Consider the following 18,390-nt stretch of genomic DNA (forward strand, 5'->3'; position numbering starts at 1 on the left):
TTTTTTTCTGCACGACGCAATATCCGGTAAAATGTTTCAATTTCCTTGAAAAATTTTGTTCGTATAAGCGACAAACCGCTAAAAGCGGAAACGCTCTAAGCGGAGGCCCTTTCATATAAGTTTGTATGGGGACCAACCAAACCATCGAGTTTTCGTCGCACAACCCGGACGGACACTATAAGCGGAGTCGTTATAAGAGGATTCTTCTGTATATGGTATAGTCGTCCGAAATTTAATTAAATATTCAACAGTCGTTAGAAAACTCTATATTCCAAAATTCATGTCTGTTATGTCCAGTGGCGGATTTACCGTGTAGGCAACATAGGCAGCTGCCTAGGGCGGCAAATTTTAGGGGCGGCAAATTTCGACTGTTAACACTACATAAAATACTACTTTTTAATAGACACAAAAAATTTTTACTCTAAGGTCTTCAACTCTAACATATTGTTCAATATACTTCTTTTCGCTGCCGCGAACACGCGAAAATTCAAACGCACAATCATTATAACCGAAAATTACCGTGCGTTTGAATTTCCCGCGCGTTCGCGGCAGCCATCTTCGCGCCAATTCGCGAAGGTACGCTCCCGATGTGACCAGGCTCGTGTTATTGTTGTGAAGACATATGTGTGCAATATCGGGCAATCACATTGTTGAAAATGTGTCAATCGTAAAAATTTCTTTTAAGTTTTCATCAATTTGAATTGAAAGATCCATATATCGATAAAGAGAATAGTTATTTTTTAACTTTCAATAAAAATGAGTGACGGGCGAAATCGATTAAGCGGTGCCGAATATCGCAAGCAAGCCGTAAAAAGAAAAATAAAAGATGACGAGGTTATAGCAAAAACCAAAAAACTGTCCTCGTATTTCACGCTTCACGGAAGTCAAAGTGATGCGGGTAGTTCGAGTAGTTCGACCGTTGCTGAAAAAAAGCCAAATTTCTTTCGTTTTCTTGTTTGAAACAAAATCGCTTGAATTCTTTGGCTTTGTTGACAATAGAAGCGGAAGTTTTACGTGAGGTAGAATGCGATGCAATCATTTCTGATTTTGCGATTCGTAAAGCACGACGTAAGAACACATAAACCGAATAAACGCACAAACCACTGATATGAAACAACCGAATAAACGAACAAACGCACAGATATACAAATACTTATGTTAATATGTACAACTGACAAAAAAGATGATATTAAAAAAGAATTCTGAACCATCACTACCTGCTTCTCTAATTGAACCCATATTCCTAATGTGGAAATTCATGCAAACGTGTAACACAAGGTCAATAAAACAATGATATAAAGGTGAAAATTAGGCTGCAGTCTAGGGCGGCAAAATCAAAACTGCCTATGGCGGCAAATTGTCTTAATCCGCCCCTGGTTATGTCTGTCAATTTCTTTCCGATGGTGTTTTTGACTACTACCGCATTTTGAATTAAATTTCATAAAAATCGGATATATACTATATTATATAGCTGTCATATGAACAATCGTCGGAAATATAGAAACTTCATAGAAAAATCGATGTATCTATGAAAAATCTATGTATTTGGCTCGAAATATTATATTTGGTGTATAGCTTGGGCTCTTCTTGTTTTCTTATTTTTTGCCCCGCTCGTATTATGTACGCAGTTTATTTTAAAATATCGCTTTTATGGGTTAAACGGATTGTATACATACTTATTTCGGGAAATCAAATCGTTCTTTATACTATACTCATTTAATCATTAAACTGGATTCATACTCTGTGAATAATGAACATCTATAATAGCACTGACGAATTGTTGATGATTAAGAATTTTTGACCACACCTGAGTTGTATTTTTTTGTTGGGCTCATCCTCTGGTAACAGCTTCTTGGTTCTGGCCATTTTGTAGGCGCAGAATTTTTTTTTTTTTTTTTAATGCTTTGCTTATTTATTGAATCTTCTCCTTACGAGACTAACAATAAGTGTATCAAATCTTATACTATAACTTAACTATCAGTCATATAGACTGGAACAGTAAAAATGGCCCTGACAATTTATGGCTGGGTTGGAAGGTCTTTACGTTGCAGGCGGGTTCTTCTGGAAACCCGAGTCAGATCCCTTGCGAGAAGATTTGGGTGGGCTGAGTTTTTCCTTGTATGACGCTTTTTGCTTCTCTATTTCATCTTTTACTGCGAGAATGCCAAGGTCCCTGTAGATGTTTTGGTTTCGAATGTACCATGGTGCCCCGGTGATAATTTTCAGGATCTTTGCTTGAGCGCGCTGTATGATGTCTATGTTAGTTTTGCTCGCGTTCCCCCAGAGCTGGGAGCCATACGTCCAGATTGGTTTAAGAGTGGAGTTGTAGAGCAGTACCTTGTAGTCCAGACACATGGGCGATCGGGCGTTTATAATCCAGTGGAGGCTGCTGGCTTTTAGTTTTAAATGTAGTTTCTTGCATTCGATGTGTCTACGCCATGTTAGACGTCTGTCGAGGTGGACGCCGAGATACGTTACTTCGTTGACTTGGGGGATCATTGTGCTATTCAAGTGGATCGGAGGGCATGTTTGTCTGTTGAGAGTAAACGTTACGTGCTTACACTTCTGTTCGTTTATTTTGATACTCCAGTCGGATAGCCACTTCTCTACTACCGTGAGGTGGTTGGCTAATTGGGATGTTGCACGGACTGGGCATCTGGAGCGGCTGAGGATCGCAGTATCGTCAGCGAAGGTGGATGTTAGTAGTCGGTCGCTCGTGGGAATATCCGCTGTGTAAAGGACGAATAGAGTTGGTCCAAGTGCGCTTCCTTGTGGGACTCCAGCTTCGATTTTATAGTTTTCGGATGTTGTTGTGTTGCACCTCACTGCGAAGACTCTGTTGTAGAGATACGACTCGAGTAATTTGTGAGTGTACCCGGGAAAGTGTGTTTTAATTTTATGCATAAGACCGGTGAGCCAGACGCGGTCGAATGCTTGGGATACGTCGAGGAATATCGCGCTGCAGTATTCTCTATGTTCGAAGGCTGTGCGAATCTCTGATGTTATTCTGTTGACTTGCTCGATAGTTCCATGTTTTTCTCTTAAGCCAAATTGATGGGCTGGGATAATATTATGAGCTCCCATATATGGTAAAATGCTTGTTAGAAGGCATTTTTCGAACAGTTTGGACAGGCATGATAATAGACTTATTGGTCTGTAAGAGGACGGTATCGTGTGATCTTTTCCGGGCTTCGGTATCATTATAATTGTTGACTTTTTTCATTTTTTTGGGTAGTAGCCAAGACATATGATCCCATTGAAGAGTTTACAAATGACCTCAATAGCACAGTTTGTAAGTTCAATTATCATTTTTGGAGTTATTTGGTCACCGCCGGGAGCCTTTTTCGCTTTTAGCCCCCGAATGACTTTGGTGATCTCGTTCGGTCGAAATGGTGTTATTGTAGATTCACTTTCAGTTTGGATTTGTGGTAGAACAAAAGAACTTGCAGCGGGATTCGGTTGGAAGACGCCCCTGAGATGTGAGGCAAATGTTTCGGCTCTGTCTGTGTCGCTGCGCGCCCAGTCACCTGAAGAATTTCTTATCGGGCAGACGGTTTCGACCGGAGAGCTTAGGTTAGGGTGAGCCCTCCACAAAGGATGCTTTGTACTTGTTGGAGAGAGTTTCTCGATATATCTCAGTTGTGCGTTTTCTGCATCTTGCTTCAGAGCCCGGTTTAGTTTGCGGGTGGCTTCGTTTAGACGTTGCTTTGAGCATGGCGATCTGCTGGTTTGCCACGCCCGTCGCAGACGCCTCTTTTCAAGAACGAGCTGTTCAATTTGCAGGTTGGTTTTGAACTTCTTTATTTGCACATCATGTCGTTGTGGTGTTGAGATCCTGGCTGCTGTGACGAGTACCTCTTCCAGGGCGGCGGTAGAGTAGTCGATGTCCGCTTCGGTATTGAGCTGGGTGGTAAGCTCAATGTGGGAACTGACGTACTTCCTGTATTTCATCCAGTCAGTTCTGTGTGACGTCAGCCTGTAGGTCTGGTCGGTAATTTCTGGGCTTTGAAGAAGGGTTATCAACAATGGAGAGTGGTCTGATGAGAGATCCGGTAGGGCCTTTGCGCTTATTAGGTTGCGTGGGATGTTTTTTATTACCGCGAAATCAATTAGATCTGGTATCTGCTGGCCAATATGTGGGGCTACCAGGAGAAACGTAGTCCAACTTATTTCTCACATTTATAAGTGCATTATAAAGTTGCCTTCCCTTGGGAGTAACAAGGCGTGATCCCCAGTGCGTATGCTTGGCGTTATAATCTCCAGCAGCTATGAAGCGATCCCCAAGTGAGTTGTAGAAATCCATGAATTGAACTTCAGAGATTGTAAAGCGACGTGGGCAGTAGACAGCGGCGATGCAAAGGTTGTCGTTTCCTGACTGCACTTTTATGGATGTGGCTTGCAAGTAATTTGTTTCAAACCTTTGGTGAAAATGGTGTTTAATGCGTTCTCTAATTAAGATGCCGGTGCCGCCGTGGGCTTTACCATCGGGATGATCTGCGCGGTAGAAGGTATAACCCCGTATATGGAAGTTATATTTGCTTGTGAGGTGGGTTTCAAAAAGCAGCATGGCGTCGATGTGGTTCACATTTAGGTATTGTGTTATTTCCAGTTTGTGCCGTGAAATGCCGTTGGCATTCCACATGGATATTCGTAGATTAGTCATTGATTATTTGGACTGTTGTGGTACCAGCAGCTGCATCAACATATTCTGGTTCTGGACCAGCGTTTGCATGGTCGCTTTCCTAAATGACATGAACTTCGTCATACTTTGTTGCATGGTAAACATCATAGTTTCCAAATTGCTTTGTGGCTGGACTGGGATCTGTTGAGCGTTTTCTGAGTGTGGCTGGGGTGGATTTTCCATACCCGTTCGTAGAGCATCAGCGTAGGAGATGCCTTTGGTGGTACTGAGCGGACCGAAAGATGATCTGGCTGCCTTAGCGAAAAATACGTCTGGCGTAGTTTTTGATTTAAAATACACATTTTGTGTATTTTGTTGACGTGTAGCTGTCGCTTGACGCATGCGACTCTTCAGCTCCTTGTAAACCAGACAGCCTCTGTAGTTTGCCGTATGGTTTTCTCCGCAGTTCCCACATTTTTTTGTATGGGGGTCTTTTTTGTTTTGCAGACTGACCGAAGTGTGCAGTATGTCCTGGTGTGCCCAAACTCCTGGCAATTTGTGCATTGCACTGGTCCGTTCCGTTTGTGAGGTTCTTCCACTGTGATCCTCCGGTGCAGTAAGAACTGTAGCTTGTAGATCGGGTGCACTTCATTTTTTCTTTAGGGTTTTGTCATCTGGCTCGAGCTCGACCTTAAAGAGTGGTTGCGGCTTTTTATTTTTGTTAATAATATTGCTAACATTCTTAGCAAAGAATCCCTTGTCTTTAAGGGCTTCTAGTATCTCAGAGGGGGAGACGTCGGGTTAGATTCCTTTTAGTACTACCTGCAGTCCTTTGCTGCTTTTTAGTGGATAGGTGTAAAAATTCTTTTTAGTTTCCTCCAGGTATTTGGAAACAGCTCGGAAGTGTTCTTCATATTTCGTCTGAACTTTAGTTTCGTGGATGTTCCCTTTAATAAGCGGAACAACATGAAAATTTTCGTCCCCGACCAGCGCAACAATTTTGTTGACCAGGGCGTTTGAGCTTTTTTCCCTAATATAAATAGGTGGGGGCTTTGGTTTCTTTTGAGCCACTTGCTCCGGCTCAGCTTGGATCTCACCATCTGCTAAGAGGGAAAATCTGTTGCTATTGTTGAAAATCATGGTTTTATCTTTGATTTGGATTGTACGGTTGATCTTTGGTTTGTTACCAACCGTGTTTTGCGGACTAAGCTTACGCTTAATCTGGATGAAGCGATCCATACCGGTCTGTATGGCCGGAACCGCTTGTTGCTTATCGAAGCTTACGGTTTTTGTTGCCGTTGCAGTTGGCGATGGAGCCGTTGACACCGTTTTCGCAATATTGGTCGTTGCTTTAGTTGTTGTCTTTACTTTTGCTGAGGTAGCAGAAATTGAAGCACTGCTTGTTGTTGGTGCGTCACCCTGTGGTGGTGGGGTCTGGCATTGATAACTCCAAGATGTAGGAGTTGGAATAAGTAGGGCTGGTGATAGAGAGCGAGCTTTCGACGGCCAGTAGGGCCGGGTTGCTCTTTGTAGACGTTTTCTCTACTTCGGTATCGCGAGTTGAGAAATAAGCATAACAAGCGATTCTTTGGTTAACGGAGCTTCTACGCTCATTATTTTGCTCGCCGCTCATTTATTTGAGCTAATCGCGCGTGGCAATATTTGTGAAAAACTGTATTTTATCACTTATAAAAGTAATTAGATATAGGGAACATGAGCAGGAGCACCCACGCGTACCCTGAGTGTCTTTTCGCGAGATAAATTTGAATATTTTCGAAGTATTTTTAGTTACTCGGCGGAGCGATATAAAAACACGTCTGTTGTCTTTGACAGTTTGAACATCTATTCCGCAGAATTGAAATAGATTTCAAACACTTCGTTGAATATGGGCACAGTACGATGTTATTAAAATACTTTTGAAACTGTGAACACAGTGTTGTCGTAATCGATTTATTGTCTACAACAGTGTTTCCCAAACATGTTGGGACCGCGACCCATCTACACAAAAAATTGAAAGATCTATATTGCAATTAGTACCCACCAAAAATCTACCCGCGACCCACCAATGGGTCGCGACCCACACTTTAGAAAATACTGGTCTACAACATATTTTTCGATAGATACGAAGCACTTAAAGCATTTTAATATGTCAGCCAAGGGGCCGTTCATAAACCTCGTGACGCTCATCATTATCATCATCATTGGGGGTTCATCAGAGAGTCACGCTTTGTTGTAAGGAGGTTGTAATTTATATACATATGTGATGCGTCACATAGGGAGGGAGGCGGTCAAAAAAGCCAAAAATTAGCATGACGAGGTTTATGGACGGCCCCCAAGGTATGTTCGGCTGTAATAAAAATATACAAATAATTGTTAAATTTCTATACCCTTGCAGTGCAAATGGTATTATAATTTCAGTCAGAAGTTTGCAACGGAGTAAAGGAGACACCTCAGACTCCATAAAGTATATATATTCTTGATCACCATCACGATCATAATCAATAATCTACGCAAACTAGTCTCCCAGTTTTGAAGCTATTTTGTTAAAACTTTCCCAAAAGTTGTGTAGTAATTGCACGCAGTATATAAGTCGGAATGGGTCGAATCGGTTTACTATGTATATCGGATAGCTCCCATACGAGAGAATGAAATAAAAAATTCCAGATGCCGTTTTCTAACTACTATTGAATTTCGGATTAAATTTTATCAAAATCGGATAACTCTATCATATGTAATGGAAAAGATTGAAAAATATATATATAAATAATGAAAAAAAAAAATTATAACGTCGTTGTTTTTTATCCCAAGAGCATGATTTTCAAAACAGTTTGGAGTGGAGTTTTTTAATAGCCCTTGAATCGAGAAAAAAAATTCATTAAAATCCAACATCGTTGTCATATATCTGCCATAGGAAAGATCAAAAAAATATATAGAAATTACGGAGTTAAATGACAATCATGATTTTTGGAATATAGAGTTTTCTAATGAATCTTGAATTTCGAATTCAATTTCATAAAAATCGGTCGACTATAACATATTGCTGTCATATGAACAATCGTCGAAAATACGGAAACTTCATAGAAAAATCAACATAGTTCGATGTTGATAACCCTTTATGTATTTTGTTCGACATATTTGATGACTGCAAGGGTATATAAGCTTCGGTTTGCCGAAGTTAGCTTCCTTTCTTGTTTTATTTGAAAACAATTTTAGGAATAACCAGGTTTATGTTTATTGCCCTACTTTTTAAAACCTTATTAAACGATTAAAGTACTTAATTTTTAGCTTATTCAACACTTTAATACATCTGTGTACATATAATAAAACATATAAAGTTGACAATTCTGACATATCAACTCAACTATGGGAATGAGCAAACAATAATATGATAACGCGTTCATTTGGGTCCGTTTTGAAACTTTCTAAAACTTCATTGTACAAATGTCCATACATATGTATGTATGTGTAGCTACCCTGCAGTTCTGGCTGTCACCTGGTGTCTCGTGGCATTCAAGCAATCAATGTGTAGGAAAGGAAAAGGGATATTCCTAAGTTTCCCTCTCTTTCTCACTCTTATAATACGATTTCGTTGCTTGCACCCGACGGCGGTCCGACTCCAAATTTGTCTTCTATTCTTTCGTTTTTCTAATTGCACTGTTGTCATTCTCCGTTAGAAACAAAAAATTGGTTACCAATGGAAAATACGGCTGAGGGGCGCTCGACTTATGTATACTCTTTTGATGTTAAAGTTCTTCAAATATTAAATATAATATATATTATATTTTATATATTTTCAACATTATATAAATTATTAAACCAAGATAAGCATAACACAACATTGATTGCAAATATAGATATAATATAACTCGCGTGTCATTTATGGTCACTGGTAGTTGTGACCCTGCAGTTCCAAAAGTGGCTTGTCGTCGATGACATGGACGACGACCCACCGATGCCAGTGTCCGTAGCACCTGGTGTCGCACTGATGTCACTTCATATAAAGTTTTGTATGGCATTCTAGGATTTGACATGCATGTCGCTCTCGATGACCATTTTGTCCGAGTCATCGAGCGAGGCATCGATGGCTTATACGAATTTTGTATGGAGAAAATTCGTATAAGACATCGATGATATCGTAGATGGCGTGGAGGCGATGTTGTCATCGATGGCTTTTGCGAGGGTACCCTTAGTGAAATCATCTATGCCAATGTCTGAAATGTCATCCCCAAATTCATATGAAAAACAATATATATATATTAATTTTTTTTTATTTTATTAATAAATCTTATTTTGTAACATAAGAGATAAGTACATAAATAATATGAAATTAGAAAGTTTTTGTTTACCATTTATGTGGAATATTTACAGGACAACGGCTGTTTTGCGTCCATCTATGGTACAAAAAATATTTTTATTATTACATATTATATATGTATTACTTTTTTTAATTTAAAGCAATCGTACCTTTCAAACGAATTTATCGTACAGCCTGTATATTCTAAAAAGATTTAAAAAAGTTTGTAGTAAAAAACATAATATTTTTGTAAACTTAACGACACTTACATGATTTTTAAACGATTCCGCTGCGCCTTGCGCAAATTAAGTAATTTCACAACTTGTCAACGCACAACGCAAAAGAATGAGCAGTTCAATTTTATTTTTCACCCTTTTAGTATACCCTTCTTTTTTGGGTATAACCGACCATAAATGACACGCGAGTTATATTATATCTATATTTGCAATCAATGTTGTGTTATGCTTATCTTGGTTTAATAATTTATATAATGTTGAAAATATATAAAATATAATATATATTATATTTAATATTTGAAGAACTTTAACATCAAAAGAGTATACATAAGTCGAGCGCCCCTCAGCCGTATTTTCCATTGGTAACCAATTTTTTGTTTCTAACGGAGAATGACAACAGTGCAATTAGAAAAACGAAAGAATAGAAGACAAATTTGGAGTCGGGCCGCCGTCGGGTGCAAGCAACGAAATCGTATTATAAGAGTGAGAAAGAGAGGGAAACTTAGGAATATCCCTTTTCCTTTCCTACACATTGATTGCTTGAATGCCACGAGACACCAGGTGACAGCCAGAACTGCAGGGAATATATCATATGTATATGTATAAGATAAGGTTTTTTTAAATTGTAGCAGCGTGTTTGCCCACAATAATCTCCACCTGCACAGCTCTTGCAGAAGGTTTCCACCGTGGCACGTGCTGCTCACGGAAGTGTTGGCTCTGATGTAACCGATGCGGCAAGTCGCTGCCTTCAAGGGTCGGTCACTTGGTAGATGCCTCTGCACTCGTATAAAGATACAGAGCACCGATCGAGACCAGGTGGTGGCCACGATCAGTGACGATGATGCTGCTGATCCTCTTCTTGAGGCAAGGATATTTCTAAGCTTGTCAAATGCGCTTAAATGGGGCTTATCAAAGCTCACCGAAATGCCTTTTGAACGGTTATTGCTGACCCTGCCACCTTCTAACTCTATCAAAGGTCTCGCTATTGATGCGAAATCTTTGATGAAGCATCATGCACGGCATCACTTTCATAGTCCGTTTTTTCTTCACCGTCGATGTCATCTACCTCATCACTAGCAATCTGATTATAATAATCCTCGGTTTGACCACCCTTATCTTCTTCAAACAGATGATTAACTAACTAAGTCAGCAACCTTTGAGAGTTCATAGGTCTCTTGTGTGTAATCTGCTGCTGTGCATCGAGTGCCTGCTGTGCGGAAGAACCCTGAGAGCGCTGAAGTTTGTAGATTGATGGACGTCATTCTCCTCTAATGGTATATTATCAACAACGGTTCGTTAACCTTGATCCCTGGTAAAATATAGATTTTTCCATCTATATTTATTTTTAAGTATCTGTTCGGGGTTGGAAGTTATTAGATTTGGATTATAAAAATCGTAAAACGTTCATGTCTATTCACTTGGACCTAGCTTAACAAAGGGGATACGTTCCTAGCAATCCTCGTGTTAGGCGAAACATGGACTCAGTACAAAATAAGGATACAGGCATTTATTGTCCTGTGCTTGTTTAGGTGCCAATATCAGTAAACGACAGTTTTCTAAATTAACCCATAAATACTGATTAAGCTGCGAGCTATTTTCCATTGACAAAAATATAAACAGGTCGCTAGCGGAAAAATTTTATTCTGTGTAGTAACAAAGTTTTCAAAGTTCACCGAAATGCTGGTACCATGGTCAAACTGTTAATCAATTGGGTTTTTGGACAAACTGCAAAATATAAATAAAATGCTTATCTTAAGAGAATATCTCAAAAATGTAATGCAGGATATTCTCAACTACCTTCAAAGGCCAAGTCTATCGGTGTACATACATGGATTAATATCCAAGCACAGGCCGATTAATAATTTTTTTATGTTACCTTTAATTTAGTTTAATCATAAGTGTAAAAGCTCTTTAAAGGTATAAAGATGGGCCTTTTTATTGCCCTTGTTTATGGGCGACCGATTTTGTTTACTTAAATATATATACTCTGAAGTGCACAGAATACAAATATTATGTTGTCAAAAAAAAAGTTTTGCGGTATTTTCGCTAGTTGGCGCTGAAAGCGCGTAGTTCTTGTTTTATTCGTCGCATACTATACCTTTTAAGAAAGCTCATTTCACGCGCTAACACGTGTTTGATTGATTGTCTTTTCTTTTAAGTCGTTCGTTAGTTATAGCGTCGCAATCATGGAGCAAAATAAAGAGAAAATACGGCATATTTTACAGTACTACTACGATAAAGGCAAAAATGCATCTCAAGCCGCCAATAAAATTTGTGCAGTTTATAGACCCGATACTGTTTCCATTTCCACCGCACAACGATTTCGTTCTGGTGCAGAGGTGGTTGAAGATGCGCCACGCTCCGGAAGGCCTGTCGTCGAAAATTGCGATAAAATCGCTGAATTGGTCGAAAGAGACCGGCATAGTAGAAGCCGTAGTATCGGTCAAGAGCTGGACATGAGTCATCAAACCGTTATTAACCATTTGAAGAAGCTTGGAGTCACTAAGAAGCTCGATGTATGGGTGCCACACGAATTGACTCGAAAAAACATCTTTGACCGTATCGACGCATGCGAATCGCTTCTAAATCGCAACAAAATCGACCCGTTTTTGAAGAGTATGGTGACTGGCGATGAAAAGTGGGTCACTTACGATAACGTAAGGCGCAAAACGGTCGTGGTAGAAAGGGGTGAAGCGGCCCAGATGGTGGCCAAGCCTGGATTGACGGACAGGAAGGTTCTTCTATGTGTTTGGTGGGATTGGCAGGGAATAATCCACTATGAGCTGCTCCCCTATGGCCAAACGCTCAATTCGGACCTCTACTGCCAACAACTGGACCGCTTGAAGACAGCACTCATGCAGAAGAGGCCATCTTTGATCAACAGAGGCCGAATTGCCTTCCACCAGGACAACGCCAGGCCACACACATCTTTAGTGACGCGCCAGAAGCTCCGGGAGCTCGGATGGGAGGTTCTTGTGCATCCACCGTATAGTCCGGATCTCGCACCAAGTGATTACCACCTGTTTCTGTCCATGGCGAACGCGCTTGGTAGTCTGAAGTTTGCCACAAGAGAGTCCTGTGAAAATTAGCTCTCCTAGTTTTTTGCCAATAGGGAAGCGAGTTTCTATGAGAGGGGCATTATGAAGTTGGCATCTCGTTGGGAACGCGTCATCGAACAAAACGGCGCATATTTGACTTGAATCGCATTATTGTAACCAATTTTATGAACAATTGAAAATTCAATAAAAATACCGGAAGACTTTTTTGCTAGTTGATCAACAGAGGCCGAATTGCCTTCCACCAGGACAACGCCAGGCCACACACATCTTTAGTGACGCGCCAGAAGCTCCGGGAGCTCGGATGGGAGGTTCTTGTGCATCCACCGTACAGTCCGGATCTCGCACCAAGTGATTACCACCTGTTTCTGTCCATGGCGAACGCGCTTGGTAGTCTGAAGTTTGCCACAAGAGAGTCCTGTGAAAATTAGCTCTCCTGGTTTTTTGCCAATAGGGAAGCGAGTTTCTATGAGAGGGGCATTATGAAGTTGGCATCTCGTTGGGAACGCGTCATCGAACAAAACGGCGCATATTTGACTTGAATCGCATTATTGTAACCAATTTTATGAACAATTGAAAATTCAATAAAAATACCGCAAGACTTTTTTGACAACCTAATACTATTTTCGCTTTTCGTTTTTCGTCTTTAATTTTCATCTGCACTTCGTGTTATTTAGTCTACCACAATAATTCAAGAACCGGGTTTAGTTCTCAAAGAGTGAATTGGTATAATTTATATGTTGCAAAATGTGAAAAAGGTAGAATGACGCACTTTCGACCTCATAAAATTGAATTATTCTTAATCAAGATCATCAACGAGTCGATTTATTTTTAACAGCATAACACATTCTACAGTTCAAACTTTATCGAACCCAATATATTAATCAAATCAGAATGACTTATATGAAATTTTATCACCGTATAAGAATTTTACTAACACAGCTCTGTCATTTCCAGAAGTAAAACTTCCATGTTTTTGGTTAAACCCATTATTTTTATAGTCGACAAGATAAAGGATGATTTTTATACCCTTTCAGAGCAAAGCGTATTATAATTTCAGTCAGAAGCTTGCAACGCAGTGAAGGAGACTCCTCAGACCCCATAAAGTATAGGGGAGAGTGGGGATAGGTGAACCACTTTTTTTGTTGAACATTATTATGTCAACAACAATTCGACGTTAGGGTCTGCTGTTTATAGGAATCTAAAAGAGCATTCATTCCTTTGCATTTAAAGTATTTTGTGAAAATAATATGTCACGTTTTTTTAACTTTATGAGCATTTTAAATTTTTGTCTCGAATAAACCATTGTCGTCTACTTGAACCACCCCACAAACATAGTTGAACCACCTTTCAGACTAATGGAATATTTTGAAATGCATGAGATATACGTGAAAATAACATAATTTGCGTCTATTTAAGTTAACAAAAGATTTTTTAGAGTTCAATGCAATGAATTGGAACGATCAACTGTCAATGACAACAGACGTGTTTTTATATCGCTCCGCCGAGTAACTAAAAATACATCGGAAATATCAGATTTCTATTTCGCAAAATTCGCTCAGGGTACGCGTGGGTACTTATGTTGCCTATATCTAATTGCTAATATAAGTGATATAATACAGTTTTTTTTCACAAAATTTGCCACGCGCGATAAGCTCAAATAAATGAGCGGCGAGCAAAATAATGAGCGTAGAAGCTCCGTAAACCAAAGAAACGCTTGTTATGCTTATTTCTCAACCCGCGATACCGAAGTAGAGAAAACGTCTACAAAGAGCGTCAGTAGGGCCCTACTGACCGTCGAAAGCTCGAGAGCTCGCTCTCTATCACCAGCCCTACTTATTCCAACTCCTACATCTTGGAGTTATCAATGCCAGACCCCACCACCACCGGGTGACGCACCAACAACAAGCAGTGCTTCAATTTCTGCTACCTCAGCAAAAGTAAAGACAACAACTAAAGCAACGACCAATATTGCGAAAACGGTGTCAACGGCTCCATCGCCAACTGCAACGGCAACAAAAACCGTAAGCTTCGATAAGCAACAAGCGGTTCCGGCCATACAGACCGGTATGGATCGCTACATCCAGATAAAGCGTAAGCTTAGTTCGCAAAACACGGTTGGTAACAAACCAAAGATCAACCGTACAATCCAAGCCAAGGAAAAAACCAGTATTTCAAACAACAGCAACCGATTTTCCCTCTTAGCAGATGGTGAGACCCAAGCTGAGCCGGAGCAAGTGACCCAAAAGAAACCAAAGCCCCCACCTATTTACATTAGGGAAAAAAGCTTAAACGCCTTGGTCAACAAAATTGTTGCGCTGGTCGGGGACGAAAATTTTCGTGTTGTTCCGCTTATTAAAGCGAACATCCACGAAACCAAAGTTCAGACGAAATATGAAGAACACTTCCGAGCTGTTTCCAAATACCTGGAGGAAACTAAAAAGAATTTTTACACCTATCAACTAAAAAGCAGCAAAGGACTGCAGGTAGTACTAAAAGGAATCGAACCCGACGCCTCCCCCTCTGAGATACTAGAAGCTCTTAAAGACAAGGGATTCTTTGCTAAGAATGTTAGCAATATTATCAACAAAAATAAAAAGCCGCAACCTCTCTTTAAGGTCGAGCTCGAGCCAGATAGCAAAACCCTAAGGAAAAATGAAGTGCACCCGATCTACAAGCTGCAGTTCTTACTGCACCGGAGGATCACAGTGGAAGAACCACACAAACGGAACGGCCCAGTGCAATGTACAAATTGCCAGGAGTTTTGGCACACCAGGACATACTGCACACTTCGGTCAGTTTGTGTAGTCTGCGGAGACTTCCACAATTCCGCACACTGCCCGGCTAACAAAGAAGACCCCCATACAAAAAAATGTGGGAACTGCGGAGGAAACCATACGGCAAACTACAGAGGCTGTCTGGTCTACAAGGAGCTGAAGAGTCGCATGCGACAAGCGACAGCTACGCGTCAACAAAATACACAAAATGTGTATTTTAAATCAAAAACTACGCCAGACGTATTTTTCGCCAAGGCAGCCAGATCTTCGTTCGGTCCGCTCAGTACCATAAACGGCATCTCCTACGCTGATGCTCTACGAACGGGCATGGAAAAACCACTCCAGCCACACTCAGAAAACGCTAAACAGGTATGCAACAAAGTATGATGGAGTTCATGTCATTTATGAAAGCGACCATGCAAACGCTGGTCCAGAACCAGAATATGGTGATGCAGATGCTTGTACAATAGCAGTCCAAATAATAAATGACCAATCTAAGAATATCCATGTGGAATGCCAACGGCATTTCACGGCACAAACTGGAAATAACACAATTCCTAAATGCAAATCACATCGACGCCATGTTGCTGGTAGAAACTCACCTCACAAGCAAATATAACTTCCATATAGGGGGGTATACCTTCTACCGCACAGATCATCCCGATGGTAAAGCCCACGGCGGCACCGGCATCTTAATTAGAGAACGCATCAAACACCATTTTCACCAAAGGTTTGCAACAAATTACTTGCAAGCCACGTCTATAAAAGTGCAGTCAGGAAACGACAACCTTTGCATCGCCGCTGTCTACTGCCCACCTCGCTTTACAATCTCTGAAGTTCAATTCATGGATTTCTACAACTCACTTGGGGATCGCTTCATAGCTGCTGGAGATTACAACGCAAAGCATACGCACTGGGGATCACGCCTCGTTACTCCCAAGGGAAGGCAACTTTATAATGCACTTATAAATGTGAGAAATAAGTTGGACTACGTTTCTCCTGGTAGCCCCACATATTGGCCAGCAGATCCTAGAAAGATCCCAGATCTAATTGATTTCGCGGTTACAAAAAACATCCCACGCAACCTAATAAGCGCCACGGCCCTACCCGATCTCTCATCAGACCACTCTCCATTGTTGATAACCCTTCTTCAAAGCCCAGAAATTACCGACCAGACCTACAGGCTGACGTCGCACAGAACTGACTGAAATATAGGAAGTACGTCAGTTCCCATATTGAGCTTAACACCCAGCTCAATATCGAAGAGGACATCGACTGCTCTACCGCCGCCCTGGAAGAGGTACTCGTCACAGCAGCCAGGATCTCAACACCACAACGACATGATGCGCAAATAAAGAAGTTCAAAACCAACCTGCAAATCGAACAGCTCGTTCTGGAAAAGAGGCGTCTGCGAAGGGCGTGGCAAACCAGCAGATCGCCAAGCTCAAAGCAACGTCTAAATGAAGCCACCCGCAAACTAAACCGGGTTCTGAAGCAAGATGCCGAAAACGCACAACTGAGATATATCGAGAAACTCTCTCCAACAAGTGCAAAGCATCATTTGTGGAGGGCTCACCCAAATCTAAGCTCTCCGGCTGAAACCGTCTCCCCGATAAGAAATTCTTCAGGTGGCTGGGCGCGCAGCGACACAGACAGAGCCGAAACATTTGCCTCACATCTCAGGGGCGTCTTCCAACCGAATCCCGCCGCAAGTCCTTTCGTTCTACCGGAAATCCAAACTGAAAGCGAATCCACAATACCATCGTTTCGACCGAATGTGATCACCAAAGTCATCCGGAGTCTAAACCCGAAAAAGGCTCCCGGCGGTGACCAAATAACTCCAAAAATGATAATTGAACTTCCAAACTGTGCTATTGAGGTCATCTGTAAACTCTTCAATGGGATCATAAGTCTTGGCTACTATCCAAAAAAATGGAAAAAGTCAATAATTATAATGATACCAAAGGCTGGAAAAGATCACACGATTCCGTCCTCATACAGACCAATAAGTCTTTTATCATGCCTGTTGAAACTGTTCGAAAAATGCCTTCTAACACGCATTTTACCATATATGGGAGCTCACAACATCATCCCAGCCCATCAATTTGGCTTCAGAGAAAAACATGGAACTATCGAGCAAGTAACATCAGAGATAAGCACAGCCTTCGAACATAGAGAATACTGCAGCGCGATATTCCTCGACGTATCCCAAGCATTCGACCGCGTCTGGCTCACCGGTCTTATGCATAAAATTAAAACACACTTTCCCGGGTACACTCACAAATTACTCGAGTCGTATCTCTACAACAGAGTCTTCGCAGTGAGGTGCAACACAACAACATCCGAAAACTATAAAATCGAAGCTGGAGTCCCACAAGGAAGCGCACTTGGACCAACTCTATTCGTCCTTTACACAGCGGATATTCCCACGAGCGACCGACTACTAACATCCACCTTCGCTGACGATACTGCGATCCTCAGCCGCTCCAGATGCCCAGTCCGTGCAACATCCCAATTAGCCAACCACCTCACGGTAGTAGAGAAGTGGCTATCCGACTGGCGTATCAAAATAAACGAACAGAAGTGTAAGCACGTAACGTTTACTCTCAACAGACAAACATGCCCTCCGATCCACTTGAATAGCACAATGATCCCCCAAGTCAACGAAGTAACGTATCTCGGCGTCCACCTCGACAGACGTCTAACATGGCGTAGACACATCGAATGCAAGAAACTACATTTAAAACTAAAAGCCAGCAGCCTCCACTGGATTATAAACGCCCGATCGCCCATGTGTCTGGACTACAAGGTACTGCTCTACAACTCCACTCTTAAACCAATCTGGACGTATGGCTCCCAGCTCTGGGGAAACGCGAGCAAAACTAACATAGACATCATACAGCGCGCTCAAGCAAAGATCCTGAGAACTATCACTGGGGCACCATGGTATATTCGAAACGAAAACATCCACAGGGACCTTGGCATTCTCGCAGTAAAAGATAAAATAGAAAAGCAAAAAGCGTCATACAAGGAAAAACTCTCAGCACACCCAAATCCTCTTGCAAGGGATCTGACTCGGGTTTCCAGAAGAACCCGCCTGCAACGTAAAGACCTTCCAACCCAGCCATAATTTGTCAGGGCCATTTTTACTGTTCCAGTCTATATGACTGATAGTTAGGTTATAGTATAAGATTTGATACACTTATTGTTAGTCTCGTAAGGAGAAGATTCAATAAACAGAGCAAAGCTTTTAAAAAAAAAAAAAAAAAAGAGTTCAATGCCACAGGCGGAGCACAATAAATTTTTCCCAAGAAAACGTCAGGTCGCAAATAGCTGCGAAAGGCGCACAAAAACTTTGATAAGTGATAGAAATGACAGCAATTGTTTGACTCGATCACGCGTACGT

The 18,390-nt window shown here is 41.2% G+C and overlaps 2 protein-coding genes across 3 annotated transcripts in view; both read left to right on the plus strand.

The window, feature by feature from the left end:
• LOC108093265 (rabankyrin-5) overlaps positions 1-18,390 on the plus strand; it is a 70,508-nt gene that overhangs the window by 28,195 nt on the left and 23,923 nt on the right. The window lies entirely within an intron of this gene.
• LOC108102191 (histone-lysine N-methyltransferase SETMAR-like) lies at positions 9,724-13,824 on the plus strand. The gene is made up of 2 exons (XM_017206894.2): positions 9,724-12,037; positions 12,436-13,824. The coding sequence occupies exons 1-2, from the start codon at positions 11,338-11,340 to the stop codon at positions 12,636-12,638; spliced, it is 903 nt and encodes a 300-aa protein (XP_017062383.1). The 5' UTR covers positions 9,724-11,337; the 3' UTR covers positions 12,639-13,824.

This window comes from Drosophila ficusphila, unplaced genomic scaffold (assembly GCF_018152265.1).
Source record: "Drosophila ficusphila isolate 14025-0441.05 unplaced genomic scaffold, ASM1815226v1 contig_470, whole genome shotgun sequence".
NCBI classification, from domain to species: Eukaryota; Metazoa; Arthropoda; class Insecta; order Diptera; family Drosophilidae; genus Drosophila; species Drosophila ficusphila.

Excerpts from the sequence above, each read along its gene's own strand:
- LOC108102191 (XM_017206894.2), top strand. The coding sequence starts at position 11,338 with ATGGAGCAAAATAAAGAGAAAATACGGCATATTTTACAGTACTACTAC. Across the intron at positions 12,038-12,435 it reads GCCATCTTTGATCAACAGAG|GCCGAATTGCCTTCCACCAG; the intron begins GCCGAATTGCCT and ends TGATCAACAGAG.